The sequence below is a fragment of the Camponotus floridanus genome, unplaced genomic scaffold (genome assembly GCF_003227725.1).
Source record: "Camponotus floridanus strain SB8 unplaced genomic scaffold, Cflo_v7.5 scaffold16, whole genome shotgun sequence".
In the NCBI taxonomy this organism is placed as follows: Eukaryota; Metazoa; Arthropoda; class Insecta; order Hymenoptera; family Formicidae; genus Camponotus; species Camponotus floridanus.
The window spans coordinates 269,971-288,077 of record NW_020229281.1 but is presented as its reverse complement, the minus strand read 5'-3'; the positions used below and the strand labels follow the sequence as shown (position 1 = coordinate 288,077).

The 18,107-nt window shown below is 31.2% G+C and overlaps 1 protein-coding gene across 1 annotated transcript; it reads right to left on the bottom strand.

The window, feature by feature from the left end:
• Nucleotides 1-8,135: 8,135 nt before the first annotated feature.
• LOC105251199 (ATP-binding cassette sub-family D member 1) lies at nt 8,136-16,682 on the bottom strand. The gene is made up of 9 exons (XM_011257796.3): nt 15,724-16,682; nt 12,599-12,837; nt 11,932-12,309; nt 11,342-11,436; nt 11,014-11,203; nt 9,896-9,993; nt 9,567-9,790; nt 8,663-9,119; nt 8,136-8,344 (listed from the first exon to the last, which is right to left on the bottom strand). The coding sequence occupies exons 1-9, from the start codon at nt 16,296-16,298 to the stop codon at nt 8,297-8,299; spliced, it is 2,304 nt and encodes a 767-aa protein (XP_011256098.1). The 5' UTR covers nt 16,299-16,682; the 3' UTR covers nt 8,136-8,296.
• Between the last annotated feature and the right edge of the window lie 1,425 nt (nt 16,683-18,107).

The following is an 18,107-nucleotide window of genomic DNA, read 5'->3' as shown; positions in this document are numbered from 1 at the left end:
GCTTTCCATTGTTAAATAATATAAAGTCCAAACTTTCTGAAAATTTTGTATTGCATTAAATTGCAACATCCTTTTAATATTAAGCGATTCATATACTATAATTTTATATATACTATAATCTCATGCGATAAGAGCATGGCACTATCTGAGGACCGGGAAAAATTTCGCGCCTGCGAAAATCAACCAGATGAATCGATGAATGACTTTTTATGAATGACCGAATGAAGAAGGAAAATGCACGTGCATACGGCTCGCTACGCGCGTATAGACGTACCTTTATGGCTTGGAAGACCTGCCAATCCCCGCTAGAGGCTTCTGCAGAAAACCTGTCGTCGGATATTCCCATTCACAACACCGCGATGCCTCCATCTTCCCATATGATCTTTCACATCAGCCAGCATTCTTCGGAATTTTTATTCTTATAGCCGATCATCATCTCGCATTTCGTTTCAATCGTTATTTTTATTCAACATCACTCTCGCTATTATCGTGCGATATAGGTTCTTCAAAATCAAAACTAAATTGTACCACACACTTCAACTGTTGCAATAATATACATAATAAGATGGTAAATTTCTATTTTATAATCCAAAATAAATCAAAATTTCCAGTCTATATTTTCTTTTGAATAAAATTTTTCTAAGTTAAAAAATTTCTACACATATATTCTAATTATTTCTCTTTCTAAAATTTTCAATTTATAAATATCTTGCAATATTCTTATTTTTTGCTTTATTATATACATATGTATATGCATAAATTTAAATCATTTCATATTATGTATGTTATTTTATTGTTTCTAATTTTCTTTTGATTTTTTCAATATACTTTAGGTAAAAAAAAATTCTTCTTTACAATATTTTAAATATTTGTGCTATTCTTTATAATATGTCGTGTAGTCTTGCAACATTCTTAAGAAAACTGAAATCTAAATTACAATCTATAATATTTATAGTTTAAACTAAATCAATTTGTTTTTAATATATAATATAAATATTTTGTGTTATATGCAATATTATGCAAATTCAATTATTTGTTGTTAAATCTTTGTAGATTAATATTCATGTATTTTACAATTTTTATAAATTTGTCTCGCATTCCAATTACAACTTCAATTTGATATTGAATCACTTATTCACATTGCAATAATTCCTGTTACTTTTTGCATTCTTAATTAGAATTTATTTTTAATCTCGCTTGTTTTTATCTTTTCTAATTAATTATCACTCCAATCAAATTATTTTCAACGAGTTATTCGATCAAGTTGATAAGGCGCGCACTATAGACAATTTTTCACTTTGAGTCACTTAAAAATTTTAAACGGCTCAATTTTGAACAATTAAACTTCGTCGCGACGGCGTGCGACTCCTGGAGACACTAACTGCCATGCTGGCGGGATGGCATGTCAATGTCTCTTGGTTAACTAGCGATCTACCACCTATTCACCACCCACTCTCTCACCCCTTAAAGCGGCTCGCTAACTACGTACGTACCATCCGCGACCCCACTCTACTGCTCTCTATCCCTTTTTTCCCTCCCCTGTCTCTGTTTTCGTCTCTCTTTCTCTTCACCATTTCTTCTTCCACCAACTGATATATACCATGTATCTCATCATCGGATCTTACGTATCCCTATACTTGAGTAAAAGTGACGTGCGAGGGCAGTGCAATGGCAGGGCAGTGTTAAATACTTTTCATCGCTCTAGAGAAATTGCTTCCTCTCTCTCTTTAAACAATCACATTTCTGATTTTCATTCTTCACAAGTAGAAAAAATATTACATGCGTGTAGAAAGGAAAATTTTTAAATCAGCTTCATATTCATCTTCAGACTTTGATAAGGAATACTTTTCGTGTTCAATTTAGAACTCTGCATATCTCGCCGCCACTGGGAATGTCGAATAACACGCGTTGTACGATGACACAGGATACTAATCGTTCATTCGGCGATCATCGATGATCGGCGATCTTTCTCGCGCTATGGTTGTACCGGTGATATATCCTAGCTGTCTGGAGAAGGGAGGTATTATATTTTCTCGAGATACCATTACCGTGCGCCCCGATCATGGTGGTCCTGCTCTCTGATACCCTTCTCGAAATCATCGGCTTGTAATGCCTTCCTTTTCGTGGATATTGACCAGTCAACGGTGAACCGTGTGCGAAAATACGCGTTCCTCTCAATGCGCGAAGATTTTGTGTCAGTTTCCTGAAAAATTGATTGCTTCGGCGACGATTCAATCTTATCTCGATGTAGAATTTAAAGACGTGTGCGGTGTAACTTGTGAACCTTAAAAAATATTATATACATGCATGCGCATTTTATTACATAATATATGTTATATAAGAAGAAAAAGATAAAATATAATAATCTAAAATGTGATTATTAATAATATAATAATATTGTATCATAAAGATATATTTTAATGGAATGTGTTTTTTATTTATAGACATATATATAAAATTTACTATCAAGTTGTGTTTTTCATCATATTGACCATCACGAATGAACACTCATCCGACTATCAGGTATCCATCGTAATTGCGAATACCGAATGGCGAGTACAGACCGGACACCTGACTACGTAGTTCCGATATGTGGACACAGGAAGAGGAAGTCAACCGCACGAGCACGATGCATCACTACCACCACCATTGTCAGCAAGATGGGATCTTTTTTTGATTCGCCTTTCTAAAATTTGTCATTGAATATACAGGGTGTCCCATCTGTTTAATTTTTTAATTTACATAAAATTGATTGTTCCCTCAAAGTCTTGATTTTGTTCAAAAATAATTTTAAGTAACTAACAATTGCGAAAAATGGGGATTCTTTTAATATTTTTATTAAGCTTAAGTAACAAAAAAGCACTTCGTAATTTATTCAAAAATTTGAACAAAATTTGTTTTTAATAAAACAATATACGTATAATAAAAAAGCACATACAATAGAGAAAGATAAAAACTTTGATTTTTTAAAAGTATGAATAGATATAGAGTTGATAAAAGAGAAACAGAAAATAATTTGAAATTACATTTGATATTATATTTTGATTTTGACGAATCTTAATATAATTTATATTATATTAATAATTATGCATCATTCTACATATATAGTTAATTATATAAATGAAAGAAAAAAGAGAAAAAAGGAGAGCGAATTATGCATAGACGGATTCAAGAAGACACGTTGCATATAGAAAGTGAGTATATATATATATATATATATATATATATATATATATATATTGACTTTTAACCGATTAGGCTATATAGGTATTTACACAGGGTTTCATTAAAAGTTGTCTTTTTTTTGTAGGATATGCTATTTTGAACAATTGTAACAATTTTAATTTATAGCGGATATATTATGTTATGTTTCGAGTTAAATAAGTATTAAAGTAAACAAGAGATTAAATAAAATCTATTTTGAAAAATGATAGAAAATTAAATTTGTAAAGATAAGAAAGAAATTTTTTATATATAAATATTTACTTATAAGTATTTTATTCACCTTTTACTCTCTACGAAAGACTAAATTATACATTAAATTATAAATTAGAAAGAGGTAAATATATATATTAAAATTGAAATTAAATTAAATGGAAAAAAATTAACTTAAAATTAAAATTAAGTTATTATGGATAAATGAAACTAAATAGTGAATTATAAAGGATTAAATCATGGAATTAAAATCTTTAATGTAAAATAAAAGGAAAAGAATTTAAATTTGTTAGAAAATTATAAAGCATTAATGAAAATAATAAAAGTTCCCTGAGATTGTTATTTTTACTTTGATCTCGACTAGATAATTGCTAATTTTATTTACTGACCTCTATGTACATGTATATAGAAAAATTTCATTGAAATACTTCATTGAAACCAGAGTTTACGGGTTCCCTTCTCGAGCGACTATTCAGTCGTCCTTTTTCGCTCTTTCTCACCCCCCTATTTGAGTCGCGAATCCGTAGAATATTGGTACAGTGGATAAAATCAACGGCAGGTACGATGTGGGGCCGTTTTAACGCACCTGTGTTTGCTCTTGCGACCGAAATCAAAGAGAGACGATTAAGTACCATTACAAATCATGTAAACACCCGCGTGAATTCAACCGCTCTTTCACTCATGCTTCTGCATATCTTTTCGCGATGACCACGTGCATACACACCATAGACGTAGAATACATAGACTTCGCGTTTGACTAAAAAGTTGAACAAATTTTAGAAGGAGACAACATGCTTTCGTGGTGTTAGTTTCTTTGTCTATCAAACAAGAGTGAGGCAAAAATTTAATATGGCCACTGCATTTGACGTATGTTTTGATCGATTTCTTTCCCACACCACGCGTCATTAGACAAAGAAGAAACTATCATGAAAATAAGCTCTCTTTTTCTAAAATTTGACGTTTTTGAGACAAAGGAGAGAGTGGGAACTTGCGGTCTATATATTATATGTCTATGATACACACACATACACATACATATGCACATGTCAATATGCGAAGAAAGTTTAAAGGCCGCAGCACACACTTTTGCATAAGCGCACAACCATAAGCATAAAAAAATTGATTGGTTCATTTTCTTATGCATATACTTGGGGACCAATCAATTTCCTTATGCTTCTGGTTATGCGCTTATGCAAAAGTGTGTGCTGCGGCCTTAAAGATCTAAAATCCTCTATGCTTTTTGCGCGAAAACATAGATTAATTTTTATTACGAGATCTGTTGAAACGAAATGAAAAATTCTGATTATTAAAAAAAAGAAAAGATGAGAGAAATAAATAGAAATTAAGTCGCAAGGGTATCAGCCAATACATTTGCAACGTCAGTGATTATACGCGTCAAAAATAACGCGCATCTCGAGTTTCTTAATTTGGGAAAGGATTAACGAAGGAGAGGACGGATATAACCGAGCGGCGCATCTGCCTGCGAGGAGCCGGCTAAGAAAATAAGGCGGGAATCGTCGTCAAGATGATTATACATTACAATATATACGCCGTAACCGTTTCCCCGGGATTAGGATACGTCCAGCTCCCCTGATCCTATCATGGACGATTCGTTCGAATAGCCGATTGAATTACACGCAGCGCGTGCCAGCCGGTCGTACGCCGGTTTGTACACGCTCGTACACAAAGATGATAACCCAAGCACCTAATAAAGCCACAATTCTATCTCATTGAGATTCGAAGAGCGATAGGAAGATCTTGAATGATTGAGAATTTAAACCGGGAACTTGCGAACTATGCGAAAATTCACACGCTATTAATAAAATCTTGATAAATTTCTCTTTCTGTTTTTTCTTTAAAGAAACATTAGAAAATTTAAATACAAATTGTAATAATATTATTAATATCTTAATAAAAAATATTAATAATATCTTAATAAAAATTAATAATATAAAAGATATTAATAATATCTTAATAAAATATAATATCTTAATAAATTAATGATATCTTAATAAAAAAATTGTCAAGAGAATTATGTATATAACAGAAGGAGAGCACAAGAAAATAAACTCTCATTTGTAACTTCTCAATTTTCCAACTCTCTCGTGTTTAAAGGCTTCTCGATATAAATTGAATGTAATTCCTCATATATTGGATATTTTAAAGTTATTTATAGCTATATAGTATTGAAAAGGATAAAATATTACATGAGGAAAAAAATACGCGAATAAGGAAATTTATGTTATATATTTTATACGATGAAATATTTTTAATCGATCCACCCGCACGTGGTGCTCCAAAAAAAATATATACAAGCTGTGACACACGCACAGAAGTATAATGTTTCTCCTTGTCGGAGAATATCGGACGCGATATCTCGCGATGGAAAGAGAGTGGGTGTTTCCGTTACGTATTCCACAGACTTAATTAAGTAACCGTGATGAAAACCGTTTATCGCAACCGCGCGGGGATAATCCGCAATCGTTTTGCCGACAAGATAGCCTACTATCTTGTCAGATTGGATCTTTAATCATGAACGATTACCGCCTTTACTGTCATCTCCCGATGCGGTTTAATCACTCAATTGTGAATAGCCGCAGCAATAATGCTGATTTATGTAAGCATATACAGGGTGTTTCCGCAAAATTTTTGGTTTATATAAAAGCTTATTTTAAGAGATTAGTCTCTTATTAAGTAAAATGTATACATAACAATGCTCTCTCTACTAAAAGCAAAAAGTCTAATGTCTCAGAAATTAAACATGTGTAATATATGCATGTTGTTTTGAAGTAATAGAAATAATTTTATATACATACATATTTTATTTCATATTTATATACATATAGCACCACATATTAATAATTGATAAGTTATTGAAAATTTATTTAGTTTTTTCACTTGCATGTCTTACTCACAATAAAATCTATATATTATCAAATTGACTCTAAAAGTAATCATGAAAACTCACTAGTGTTGACTCACTAAATGCATCTACATGTTTCTTTATTTTTTCAAATCGTCATCGGAGAGATTTATATTTTTAAAACATGACAAGAATAAATAAATCATCGTGCATTTTGATTAAAAAAGATCACTATAATAAATTAATATAATTGAAGGATTATAAAGTCATGGAAAAACTTTAGCAATATCTGTCACATAACATATTCTCTACAATTTCTTTTTCAATATTGAGTTGAGACGATTCAAAATATAAGCTTTTGCTTAAGAAATACCTTTAGCTTCATTTATTCATTGAATAATCTGTCAGGCATCATCATGATTCTATACGGTATCGATTGCCGAAAATTGCTTTGGAGCATTATACATAGTTCATAAGAGAGGAGAGGAATATACAACAAACCCCCCAAGATGGCTGCCACTTCGCGAGAACGGGCGCATATCGACGTTTGGCGTTTGCGAGGTTTCCCGTAGGTAAGCTCATCGGGAATTGCGGGTCTTCCCACCCCTACCGCTTTGCTGCCATCCCTCGTCATCGCCCTCGCCGTCGTCTTCTCACCCTGTGACCATCTTCAAAACAAAGAAACACATATGTAATTGAATTTTTACCCGAACGAGCGTGTAAATTAATACGCGATCCTTTGTCGAAATTGTGCAGCTGCAATTGCACCGTCGACAAAAGCTCTCCCTCGAAAAGCTTTATCCGAAATAAAGAAAGAGCTTTAGCACAATTACTCTCCCTTTCTTTAACTCTTTTTCACTTCTCTTTGAATATATTGACGAAAGGCAAGATTAATTTTCTAGTCAATCGCGCATTTAATAGGAATTTTATTTTATGCAATACTTGCGTCATTTTTAATTTCATAATTATATCGCATATAATTCTATGTCGTATGTTATCTCTCTCTTTTTCTCATTTATATTATTTATATTAAAAGTTTTTTGTATAAGTCACATAATTATATTAAATTATAATTATTATTATACTATAAGAATATTAGCCTCGATGAGTCAATGATTTCATGATACTTTTGATTTAAACATTTTTTCATTAAATATATAACACGAAAAATTTTAATCTTTGAAGATATATTATTATATTGTAGAAATAAAAAGAGGGATATGAGATTATACGTAAATTATGGCGCGTGCGCCTAATTTATATTCTAAAAATTTATTTCAATCTATTTATTAAAAATAGTACAGGCAACTAGGAAAATAAAAGAATATTGGAAACATGTGGCACAAGGAAAGCAGTTTACAAAATTTTATTATATGTTTTACATTAATAAATTTTTTCTTAATAAATAATTGCTTTCTGAAATCCTATTAAAATCGGCAATAAGATCAATAAGTTTGATAATAGAAAATATATTGTAGTACATTCAACATTCTTTTCGAAAAATAGCCGCTCGCGTTTTGTGTATCACAATATATACACTGTCTAACTTTTATATTTATACCATATCACCTGAAAAATATGACTATACGTTAGAAAACAATCTAAAAATAATCGTATATTGAATTTTTCTTTTGCGATTTTATGATATACATTTTCTAAGTTATTTAAAAGTATACGATATTGCATTCACGATTATTCTAAAAGTAGGAAAAATAGTTTTCGCAGCGTGCAACCTTAATAATATATATACATTTATATATATATATATATATGTATATATATATATATATATATATATATATACATATATCACACTATAATAATTTATGTTATTTCTTTTTATATTCATATCAATAGTCCATTTATAAAGTTTACCATATATAATATATATAGATACATTTCGCACATGAAAAAATACATGTTTCGTTTCATATTCTATATCCATATACATATCTCCTATTTTTTGTTTATAATACAAAATTCTATAGATTATAGTTTTCAACTAATTCCCACGTAGGTATTTTCAGGATGTATATCACGCAACTCCTAAAAAAAATTAACAGAATGTTAGAAATTGTAAAAAATTATAGATAGAAACTACATGTATTTACTATTTACATTTAACAGTAATTGTATAACATGTAGTTTTACATGATGTAAGTTACATGCAACAATAATATATATTTTCTTATATGAAATTTTAATAAATCCTCTATATTAAAAGTTTTGATTTAGAAAGAATTTGAAATTGAAAAAATAGAGATTATGTAAATTGTGACTACACAATGTCTTTAAAAAAATGTATATTTAAGAGACTGTAAAAAAATAATTCTTTATATATATAAAGTACGCAAGATATTTTACATGCAGCATTTGATAATGGCTGGTCTTTGCTTCTTCCCGTTCCGTTTCTTTTTCATTTATTTCCTTATTTGGCGATATCGATAATGCAGCATTTATATCCAATGGTCCAAAGGTCCATCCACCTTCTCCATCAAATCTCAGCAACAATTTGTGATATTTAGCAAGCGATGCCACTCGATGAGTAATGGTCAACAAAGTAATTCCCTTCTTCTTTACAGTTTCATACATAATTCCTTCGGCTTCGAGGCTAACGGCGCTCGTACATTCGTCTAATAAAGCATATTGTGGAGCGTGATATAAGAGTCGAGTCATCGCAAGCCGCTGTTTCTCGCCACCAGATAGAGTAGAATCCCAATCGCCAAGAGCATCAAAACCTTCCGGTTCTCTTTCGACAATACTGCGTAAATCCACGTCATCTAACAACCGTAGCAGCTCTTCATCCGAACAATTTCCCGAACTGTAATAAATGCACAATTCTCCGATTAGTATTCTAATCAAAAATTAAAATGTACTTATAAAAACATATAAAAGTGAAAAACATATAAATGGGGCAAAAAAAATATATATACATACTGTAAAATAGATATCATAAAATGCATCCTAAATAATATTTAATTATAATTTAATTATAATTTAATTATATATAATTTCATTTCCTTTAACATAAATATAATAATTAATATAATTTAATGTTAATGACTATATAGGATATAATAATTCTGTTGAACTAATTTTTGCGACCATTTATATATTATTAAATTAAAAACATTAACTTTGCAATTAAATTCATCATCGTGTTGATTAAATTTACTGTTACTTGTGTACTTCAATATAATAATTAAAGACTTTCTGTACTGTCACAATTTTAATCATTAATTTAATTATAAAAATTATGTATAAGAACCTAGAGTGCGCCGGATAAATAATCTGATCTCGAAGACAACCAACAGTCATGTAGGGTTTTTGTGGAATATAAAATAGGGCAGGTCTGCTGTGTTCAGAGTTCCTTTCATTTGGTCTGATAAGAGTTCCATCATAGACGGGCCAAAGACCGGAGATAATGCGAAAGAGAGAACTTTTGCCACAGCCATTGGGTCCAGTAATCAGAATATGGTCACCTGGCTTTATCTATGAATTGTAATAATAAATAAATTAATAAGTAAAACAAAAAATAAAATAAACATAACAAAAACACATTTGTCAATGTGCGTATATAAGTATGAAATTACTTACATGAACTGTTAAGCTAGGCACGATAACTTCACAATTAGGCGTGACTATTGGAACATTGATTAGGCTTATACTGCCGTCCGTGCTTTCGCGAACAATTCCTAATAAACGTATAATAAATATACTTGTAAATAACAAAAATATATAATTGTCTATAAATTAAACAATATAAATTAAGAATATAAATAATAGAAACTAAAATAATAATAGAAATTAAATAAATTAAATTACACATAATAGTAATAATAAAATTGCACTAAAATTAAATAAATGCAAACTCATGTAGAACCATATTATAAAGATCTCATATTTATCAATTTTTATTTTTTTAGTTACTAAATACTCAAACAAAATTTTTGTGTTAATTATTTTTTTAATAAACAATAAATGATTAAAATCTTTTGAAGATTACTGAAGAGTAGGGCCTGAAATTGTGTAAAATAGATATTGATTAGTTCAAATAGCAAACTTATTATATATATATATATATATATATTTAATAGTAAATTTTTTAATCATAATGCATAATTATATCATTATATCATTATAATTATATAATATATATTACTAATTATACTAATTAGTACTAGTAAGTATTTATATTATATAATTAGTTATCATTAAAGTTCGGATCTTAGTGCTATTTTCCTTGTTCCAAGTGTTAGCGGCTGAGCGCCGCGAAAAGCAGTACCGTCTATGCCGATAGAATATCATTATGTGTTTATATATTTAATATTATACATAATATATAAAATAATGTAATAAAATATAATAAATTATTATACTATTTGATATTTTATATATTATGTATATTATTCTTTTATATATTAAATAAACATATATTTCTATATTAATATATATATATATATTTTTTTTTCTACGCGACGGTGTCTCTTTGCTATTATCACTAGACCGGCCTCTTTGCTACCATCACTAGACGATACTGCTTTTCGCGGCGCTCGGCCGCATGCACTTGGAGTGGGGAAAACGGCACCGAGATTTATTATAATTAATTATATAATTACTTTTATAATTATATAATTACTTTTAACTTTTAATAAAATTAAAAATATTTAATTAAATCAAATTTTGTTGCAGCATGATATATTTATTTGATTTACCTTTAATTATTGGAGTGCCATTATCGAATTGGATTATTTTGTCTACAAGTTGTTGAGTGTTGCCATTTAAAAGGGATTTCGACGGGCTACTGCTAACAACGTTTCTCTTATATTTGCAAAGTGCAGCGTCTTTAAACACGTCTAACATTTCGCTGACGCGTGCTGCATATCCCGCCAATGCGACTAATTCCTGTTTCAATCAAAATCAGATTAATATATTCTATTGGACATATCTTTAAAATATATTTAATCTTGATATTTAAACTGTCATTCTTTGTAACGCACACAAAATAGCTTTAAAGAAATCAATGAATATTAAGATACATACTTTGTAAGACGACATCAGTCGTTCGACAGCATCCGCTCCAGAACTCAAGAGATTTTTCGAAGTGGTCAAATATCTCGTTCGTTCACTTACGCCACCTGATTAATAAACGTAAGCACGTGTTATCATTATTTTTATTTATAATAAGAAATATATAAAAAAATCTTTTATTGTTTCTGCACAGATATAGAACAGAATAATTTTCTTAATACATATAGATATAATACAATAGAATCTCCTTAATTTTTTGTGGTCCTCCTCATACATTTATTTCTATAAATACTAATATCATGTCCCCTCTATATCATTATAATAGATCACGTGACAGCACGCACAGACGAGTTTCATGTCTGTAACTGCCTTTGCGCAAGTGCTCAATGATTGAGTAGCTGGCACTATGAAAAATTATATTTAATTTTTGTTTTCTAACAATTTGTCGTTCTTATCTTCTCAAAATTAACGAGACTCTATTATATAATATATATATATATATATATAGATATGAAAAAAATTATTAATCTAATTTATAAGTGACATAATATTATTTTTTACGCGAGATATTATACTTAGACATTGCGTTATCGTATACGCACCATCGCCATCCGCGTTAATCTTGCTTGTTGATGACGTGACTGTATTGTAGAGCAATGGTGCAGCAATAACGAAAAGTCCGGTACCGGACCATACGTATTTCATGAGGAACTGCTCCAACATCACATACCATAGTTTGACAGCGAGAATGCGCTGTAAATGCGACACCAAAGACTTGTAAGCAGAATTCAGGTAACGGTGTTCTGTATAGTGTCCTCCGTAAAATGCAATCTCTTCTGCATGAGCACTGATACGAGCGTGAGCTTCTCTTAATTTGCCACGTCGTGCTGCTTCTTCAGCAACTAGTTGACCAAACTTTGGTGAAGTGAAACGCAAAACTTGCCCAGTTAAACCAATAACTGCTACCGCTACTAATGGTCCTATAGATAATAAAAAGTGCAATAATAATATTTACAATATAATAATAATAATAGCAATACAAAAATCTTTTTATTCTATTATTCTAAGTTTCAATTAAATTGGAATTGCTCTTTCACGCTGCTCTTCTATTATATATTTACGTGACTATGTGATTATATGATTTATTTTCATTCTATGCACATCCCGTTAAAGCAAAGGAAGAGAATAATCTCGTGGGAATCTTATCTCTCCGAGATAGATTTATAATTATTTATTAACTATTTATTAACAATAATATAAAAATCTCACCTGGTATCGTTTTCGCGCCCATTTTATGCGAAAACGAGATAAGCGCGATACCGACTAATGCACAGTCTAACAGTGGCTTGGTTAAACTAGAGTACAGGTGAGCTACGGAACTGGCTAGTTCGGACAAGTCATCCGTCAGCCTTTGCTCGGCATCGCCAAGTCTAGTATCTAAAGCTGATACTCTAAAGTAAGTCTGCTGACTCAGGTACATCTTGTAAGCATGTTTTACCAGACGTTCCCTGCAATTTTCAAACAATTCAAAAATTATATTTTATTTCCAGGATTTTTCGATATTTAATTTTTTCTCTTTCAGTCTCCAACTTGAAAGAGCCTCTATTGCTATAAACGAAATGGAAAAATGTCTAAAGAGAAGAAATTATTATTACATATGTATATATATATAAATAAAAATAATGTACCATAAACTGTCAAATTGTTATCTTTTGTTATTCAATTGTCGTTTTTTCATGGTATTTAGCTTATAAAATTTAAAATTTCTTTTATATGAAAGAATTGAATGTATTTAGATTTATTTTACGTTTCATTTTGCTTCCTGTTGAGCAGTGCGAATAATCACATATATAAAAAAGTCAAGTTATTTTTAAATAATTTGCATGTTACTTGCGTATTACTTCAGCATAATTTACTGGGTTTTTTGATGCAGCAAAAAACGAAATTGTGCCAAGATTTTGTGTGCTCTCGGACATATCTAATCAAACTATTAACACAATAATGTGTAATACTCTTATAATATTACAATCGTGTTTTATATTACAATATCATCAAAAACTTAAAACTTTATATCTTCTACATTTTCAACTGTGATATATTATATAAGTTGTTGAAAAAAAAACGAGTTTTATCTGGGTCTAAAAAAGTAAATATGATGATTAATATCAGGATAAATATCAGGATTTTTTCATTTCTTTTTTTACAAAAGTGATATTTTTTTTATTAAAGAATAAAAAATTTGCTATTAATATATTTATTTCCTAATATAATATGCAAATTATCTATATAAAATTGTAATTTATTACACTTATAATGCATAAGTGTTATATAAGTTACTATCTAAGTAATCATCTTATATTCAAATTAATGACATGAAAAACTAATGGCGGAAAAATTTTATTTTATTAACTTGCGCTGTGCAAGCTGTTAAAATAAAGTTTTTCCGCTCGTCCCATTAATTTGAATACAAAATGATTACTTATATTAGATATAAATAAAAAATGTTTCGTTATCTGTTTCTACAAGTTTAAAAAAGACTCCGCACATTTTATATGACAAAAGTGGCTTCGGTCAAATTGATTGAAATTCAAAAAGCAAAAGTCCAGACACGCATAACAAAAAGAGTTTAGAATCATTAAATATCGTAGCAGTGACACACATTATATATAAATATTTTTTTTTCAAACATTTATATATTAATTTAATCTATGTATTCAAAAGCACAGACGTTTTTTAAACTTCAATACTTCAAATTATCATATTTTTTATACTTTTGATTTTTGGACTTTTTGCCTCAAGAAACTTTTGATCAGCACCACCTAAAGTACAACATATTTCAATTTCAGTCAATTTGACCGAAGCCATTTTTTTCATATAAAATGTGCGGGGTCCTTTCTGATATAATCTCAATAAGAAATTTAGAATATTTAACAGTATCTGACGGAAACTGACCAGATGAATGAACAATTATTCGTACTGCTCAACAGTAAGCAAAATAAGAGTAAAATAAAATGTAAAGTAGATATAAATACATTCAATTTTCCTATATAAAAAAAATTTGAGTTTTATAAACTAAATAAACTATTTTCGTAAATATTTTTATTACATTTTATTATTTATGTACTTGGATCAATTCTATGCAATTTTATGGGATATATTACATTTATATAACATTCCTATAACTGTATATAATGAAAAGATACGCCTTACGCCACTATACCGTTGTATCATCAGTGGCGGATTTGAGAATTCGCAAACCCCGAGCAAATTGATATTAACAGTTACTTTCGATTGTATCGGGAAAGGAAAGAATGATTAAAGCTTGAACGCAGATATAAATATTCATTTATGTATGATATAAGTATAATATATCCCATGCACACATAGAATTAATTCAATTGCATAAATAATAAAATGCGCGAGTGTACATGTATACCATTGAAGAAAAATTTCAAGCGGATGGAAATGTTTGACATCTTGCAATCATAATTGATATCGAATAAATATATAGCTAGCTCTGAATGCTTTTTTGATCCTTTTCTTCGTATTATCGAAGAATTCTTTTTACATTCTTCATTCTACTTTTGGTGCATTTTGTTTATTATTTACCTTTTCTCTTTCCCACAACCTCTCAATTATCTGACGTTTTATATCCATTTCACTTTAAATGCAGGAAGTTCTACAAGATAGCGTGTAAAATAAGCTAACTTAGAGCTAGAGTAAATAGATAGCTACAGTGATTTTAACTTTAAAGATAAAAAAAAAGAAGACAGCCGAAAGGTCACTCATCACGTATGAGACTCTAATCTTAGAACGTGACAAAATAAATGATAATGTCTTTAAAGAGAATCGATGCAGATACAGATTAAACCATACAGGACAGATATTAAAATATTTTATCGAATCGAAAAATTTGTTTCCAAAACGTTTTTACATTCTTAGTAATATTAATTTTAGTCGATCAAGTTGGATGAAATATTCCTCATCTTATTTCTTCGCTTACATTTATAATTTCGTTCTTTCCAAACATATAAATCCATTTCATTTTATCTAATCGCGAACACAAAACACAAAATGTAAATAAATCCATCCGCATTATCTACATATTTTGCTTCTTCCTGTTTTCTCTTTCTCTTTTTTAAACCTGCTTTAAAAGATACAATAATATTGAATTAACGTTTTTATATTAGGAAAAAAATACAATCGAGAAACAGTGAAAAAAGATGAAGATAAAGTAAAAAAAAAATGTATTCATCACGCGTGAAAAAACGGTGGAATACGAGAAAAGCACATCTCGCAAAACGACTCGAAAGGGCGGATGTAGAATATAGACGCGCTATTCTCCCTCCTCTCACATGTATCAAGGAAGAAAACGTAGAAAGGCAGGAGCGTACCTAAAGCTAAGTGCCAATCGGCCTTCGAGATATCTGATGGCGGAATTGACGAAGGTAGCGGGCAGAGCGATGGCGAACCATCGTCCGAGCATCAGGCCGAAGCCGCGCACGTCGCGCAACACTATCCTCTTGACGATCTGACCCTCGAGTTCGGCCACGTAGACCGACAGGAAGGTCCTAGCCAGCAACGTCAGCGTCGCGCACGCCAGTAGACCCATTTCTCGGCTTCGCCAGCCCGGCACCATGATCCTCAGCAGCATGATCAGCTGCCGAAGAAAATCGCGATCCAATCCGACCGATGATCTCTGCTTCCCTCCGTTGCCATTTCCGGCAGGGCTGTCGGGAAGACTGTCGCTGGCTTGGAGAACGGTACCCGAGCCATTCTCGTTGCACTTGGCGTGACGTTGATCTCGCTTCCGCATAGACGATTTGAAACAGGTGAGGATGTGCGGATAGGTGAGCTTGAGAAGATAGAGCGCCGCGGCGGTGCCGGCGACGCCGCGCGTCAGCGTCTTCTGCTGCACGCCGTAGCGCGCGGACGCGTCGTCGATCAGCTTCGAGAACACCGACGACATTCTGCGTTATCTTCCTGCCTCGTCTCGTCCCGCCTTCGTCCAAGTTGCGTCGAACCAGTCTCAGCGAATCTCAATAGCGCGCATTTCGCGCCACCGAAAGAATCACGGTGACGATGACGAGGAAGCATCTACGGCTCTGCCGCGAGCCGCACGCGCTCACCTTGGAAGCGCGATCGAGAGGCGCCTCGCTCGATTCAACATAGGTACATACGTGGGTTAGGTTTCGCGAGAGAGCACGCGCGCGCAAACGACCGCTCGGGCCGGCCACCAGCTGGCGACTGATCCGACTCCGACTTCCGACTCCGACTCGACTGACGCGTCTGACGATTGACTTCGCTTGACGCTTGACGCTCGGAGCTCAGTGGCTTACGCACAACTCTCGCAGCCAGCAACCGCAATACGTTCTTTGCGCGAGCGGCCTCCCTCCTCTCGCGACGATTCCCTCATTTTTTGCACTCCAGTAAGCAAATTAAACTCTATCTATTCGCGACGAGACGCAATCGTTCGAATTTGATGACGCGGTATATGATTCATGCGAATGGACAATCTAGATTATTACGTGACTGCGATCTCTCTTACAAAGCAGAGAGAGAATTATTGCAAAATATTTTTAATTTCAACAGTTTTTTTGAAAATTTTAAAAACTTTTTCAATGAGACGATTGCAAAAACTAATCTCACTGTTATTTAAATTTTTATATTTTTTGCGACTGTTTTGCTCGTACATACATCGTTATTTGTTTAAAAACATTTCATAAAGATTGAAACTTTTTAAAAATAATATTTATAATATATTATATAATAATTTATGTATATTTATGTTCCAAATTTTCTTCGTCAGTTTTATTTATATATAAAATATGTGACGTAGTAGAATACACACTTCCTGATGTATGCAAACAGTATTGAGAAAATAGCAATAACTCAGTATACAATTTCATTGAAATTCGATAAAAAGCTGACGTATATATATGATGTATATATTCATGTCTTCAAATTCTGACACATACAAATCTGTCTTCTTTAGAAAAGTTAGTTGCTTCATTTTTTAATTATATATTTGATGTTACTATTTGTATAGATTTAGAATTGAATAAATAGAAAATAACTAAATTTGATGCTTATATAATTAATGTTTTCCTTAATTATACGTTGTTACAACGTATAATTAAATTTTCGCAAAGTAAGGTTTGTAAAGAGCGAATAATAATTAACGGAATAAATAGAACATAAAAACAAGAATATATGCTTTCCGTAAACGCAATTGCATTCTTATTTGCAATTGTATTTAATCGTTCAATTTTTGTCTCGCATCACGCTATTGCAAAGTCAATGCACTGCCCTCATTCATACATGTATAACTGACTGTATCTCTCTTCTTTTTCCTCTCACCTCTCATATTTTGCTAGTTTATCATGTAAAGTTGTCTTTTTATATATTTTAATCATACTAGAACAACACAGGCGCGCGCTTCGCGCGCGCTATTGAGCTATTACATGAAAAAAATAAAATATTCAAATATTTAAATATGCAAGATATATATATAATATATATTCCAATATACATATACTTAATGTTATAATTCAATTTAATAATATTAAATAAATTTAATAATATTAAATAATATTAATAAAATTGAACAACTATATATATATATATATATATATATATATATATATATATATAACTATATATATTTCTTTTTCTCATCTTTCTTCTTTTCGCTACTTTCTTAATAATTTAGCTTTCATTCTTTCCCTCTTAATTTTCCTCTTTATTATTTTATTCTTTCTCTCTCTTATTTCTCCCT

Excerpts from the sequence above, each read along its gene's own strand:
- LOC105251199 (XM_011257796.3), bottom strand. The coding sequence starts at position 16,298 with ATGTCGTCGGTGTTCTCGAAGCTGATCGACGACGCGTCCGCGCGCTAC. Across the intron at positions 9,994-11,013 it reads TGGCACTCCAATAATTAAAG|GAATTGTTCGCGAAAGCACG; the intron begins GTAAATCAAATA and ends TACGTTTATTAG. Across the intron at positions 8,345-8,662 it reads GCCATTATCAAATGCTGCAT|GAGTTGCGTGATATACATCC; the intron begins GTAAAATATCTT and ends AATTTTTTTTAG.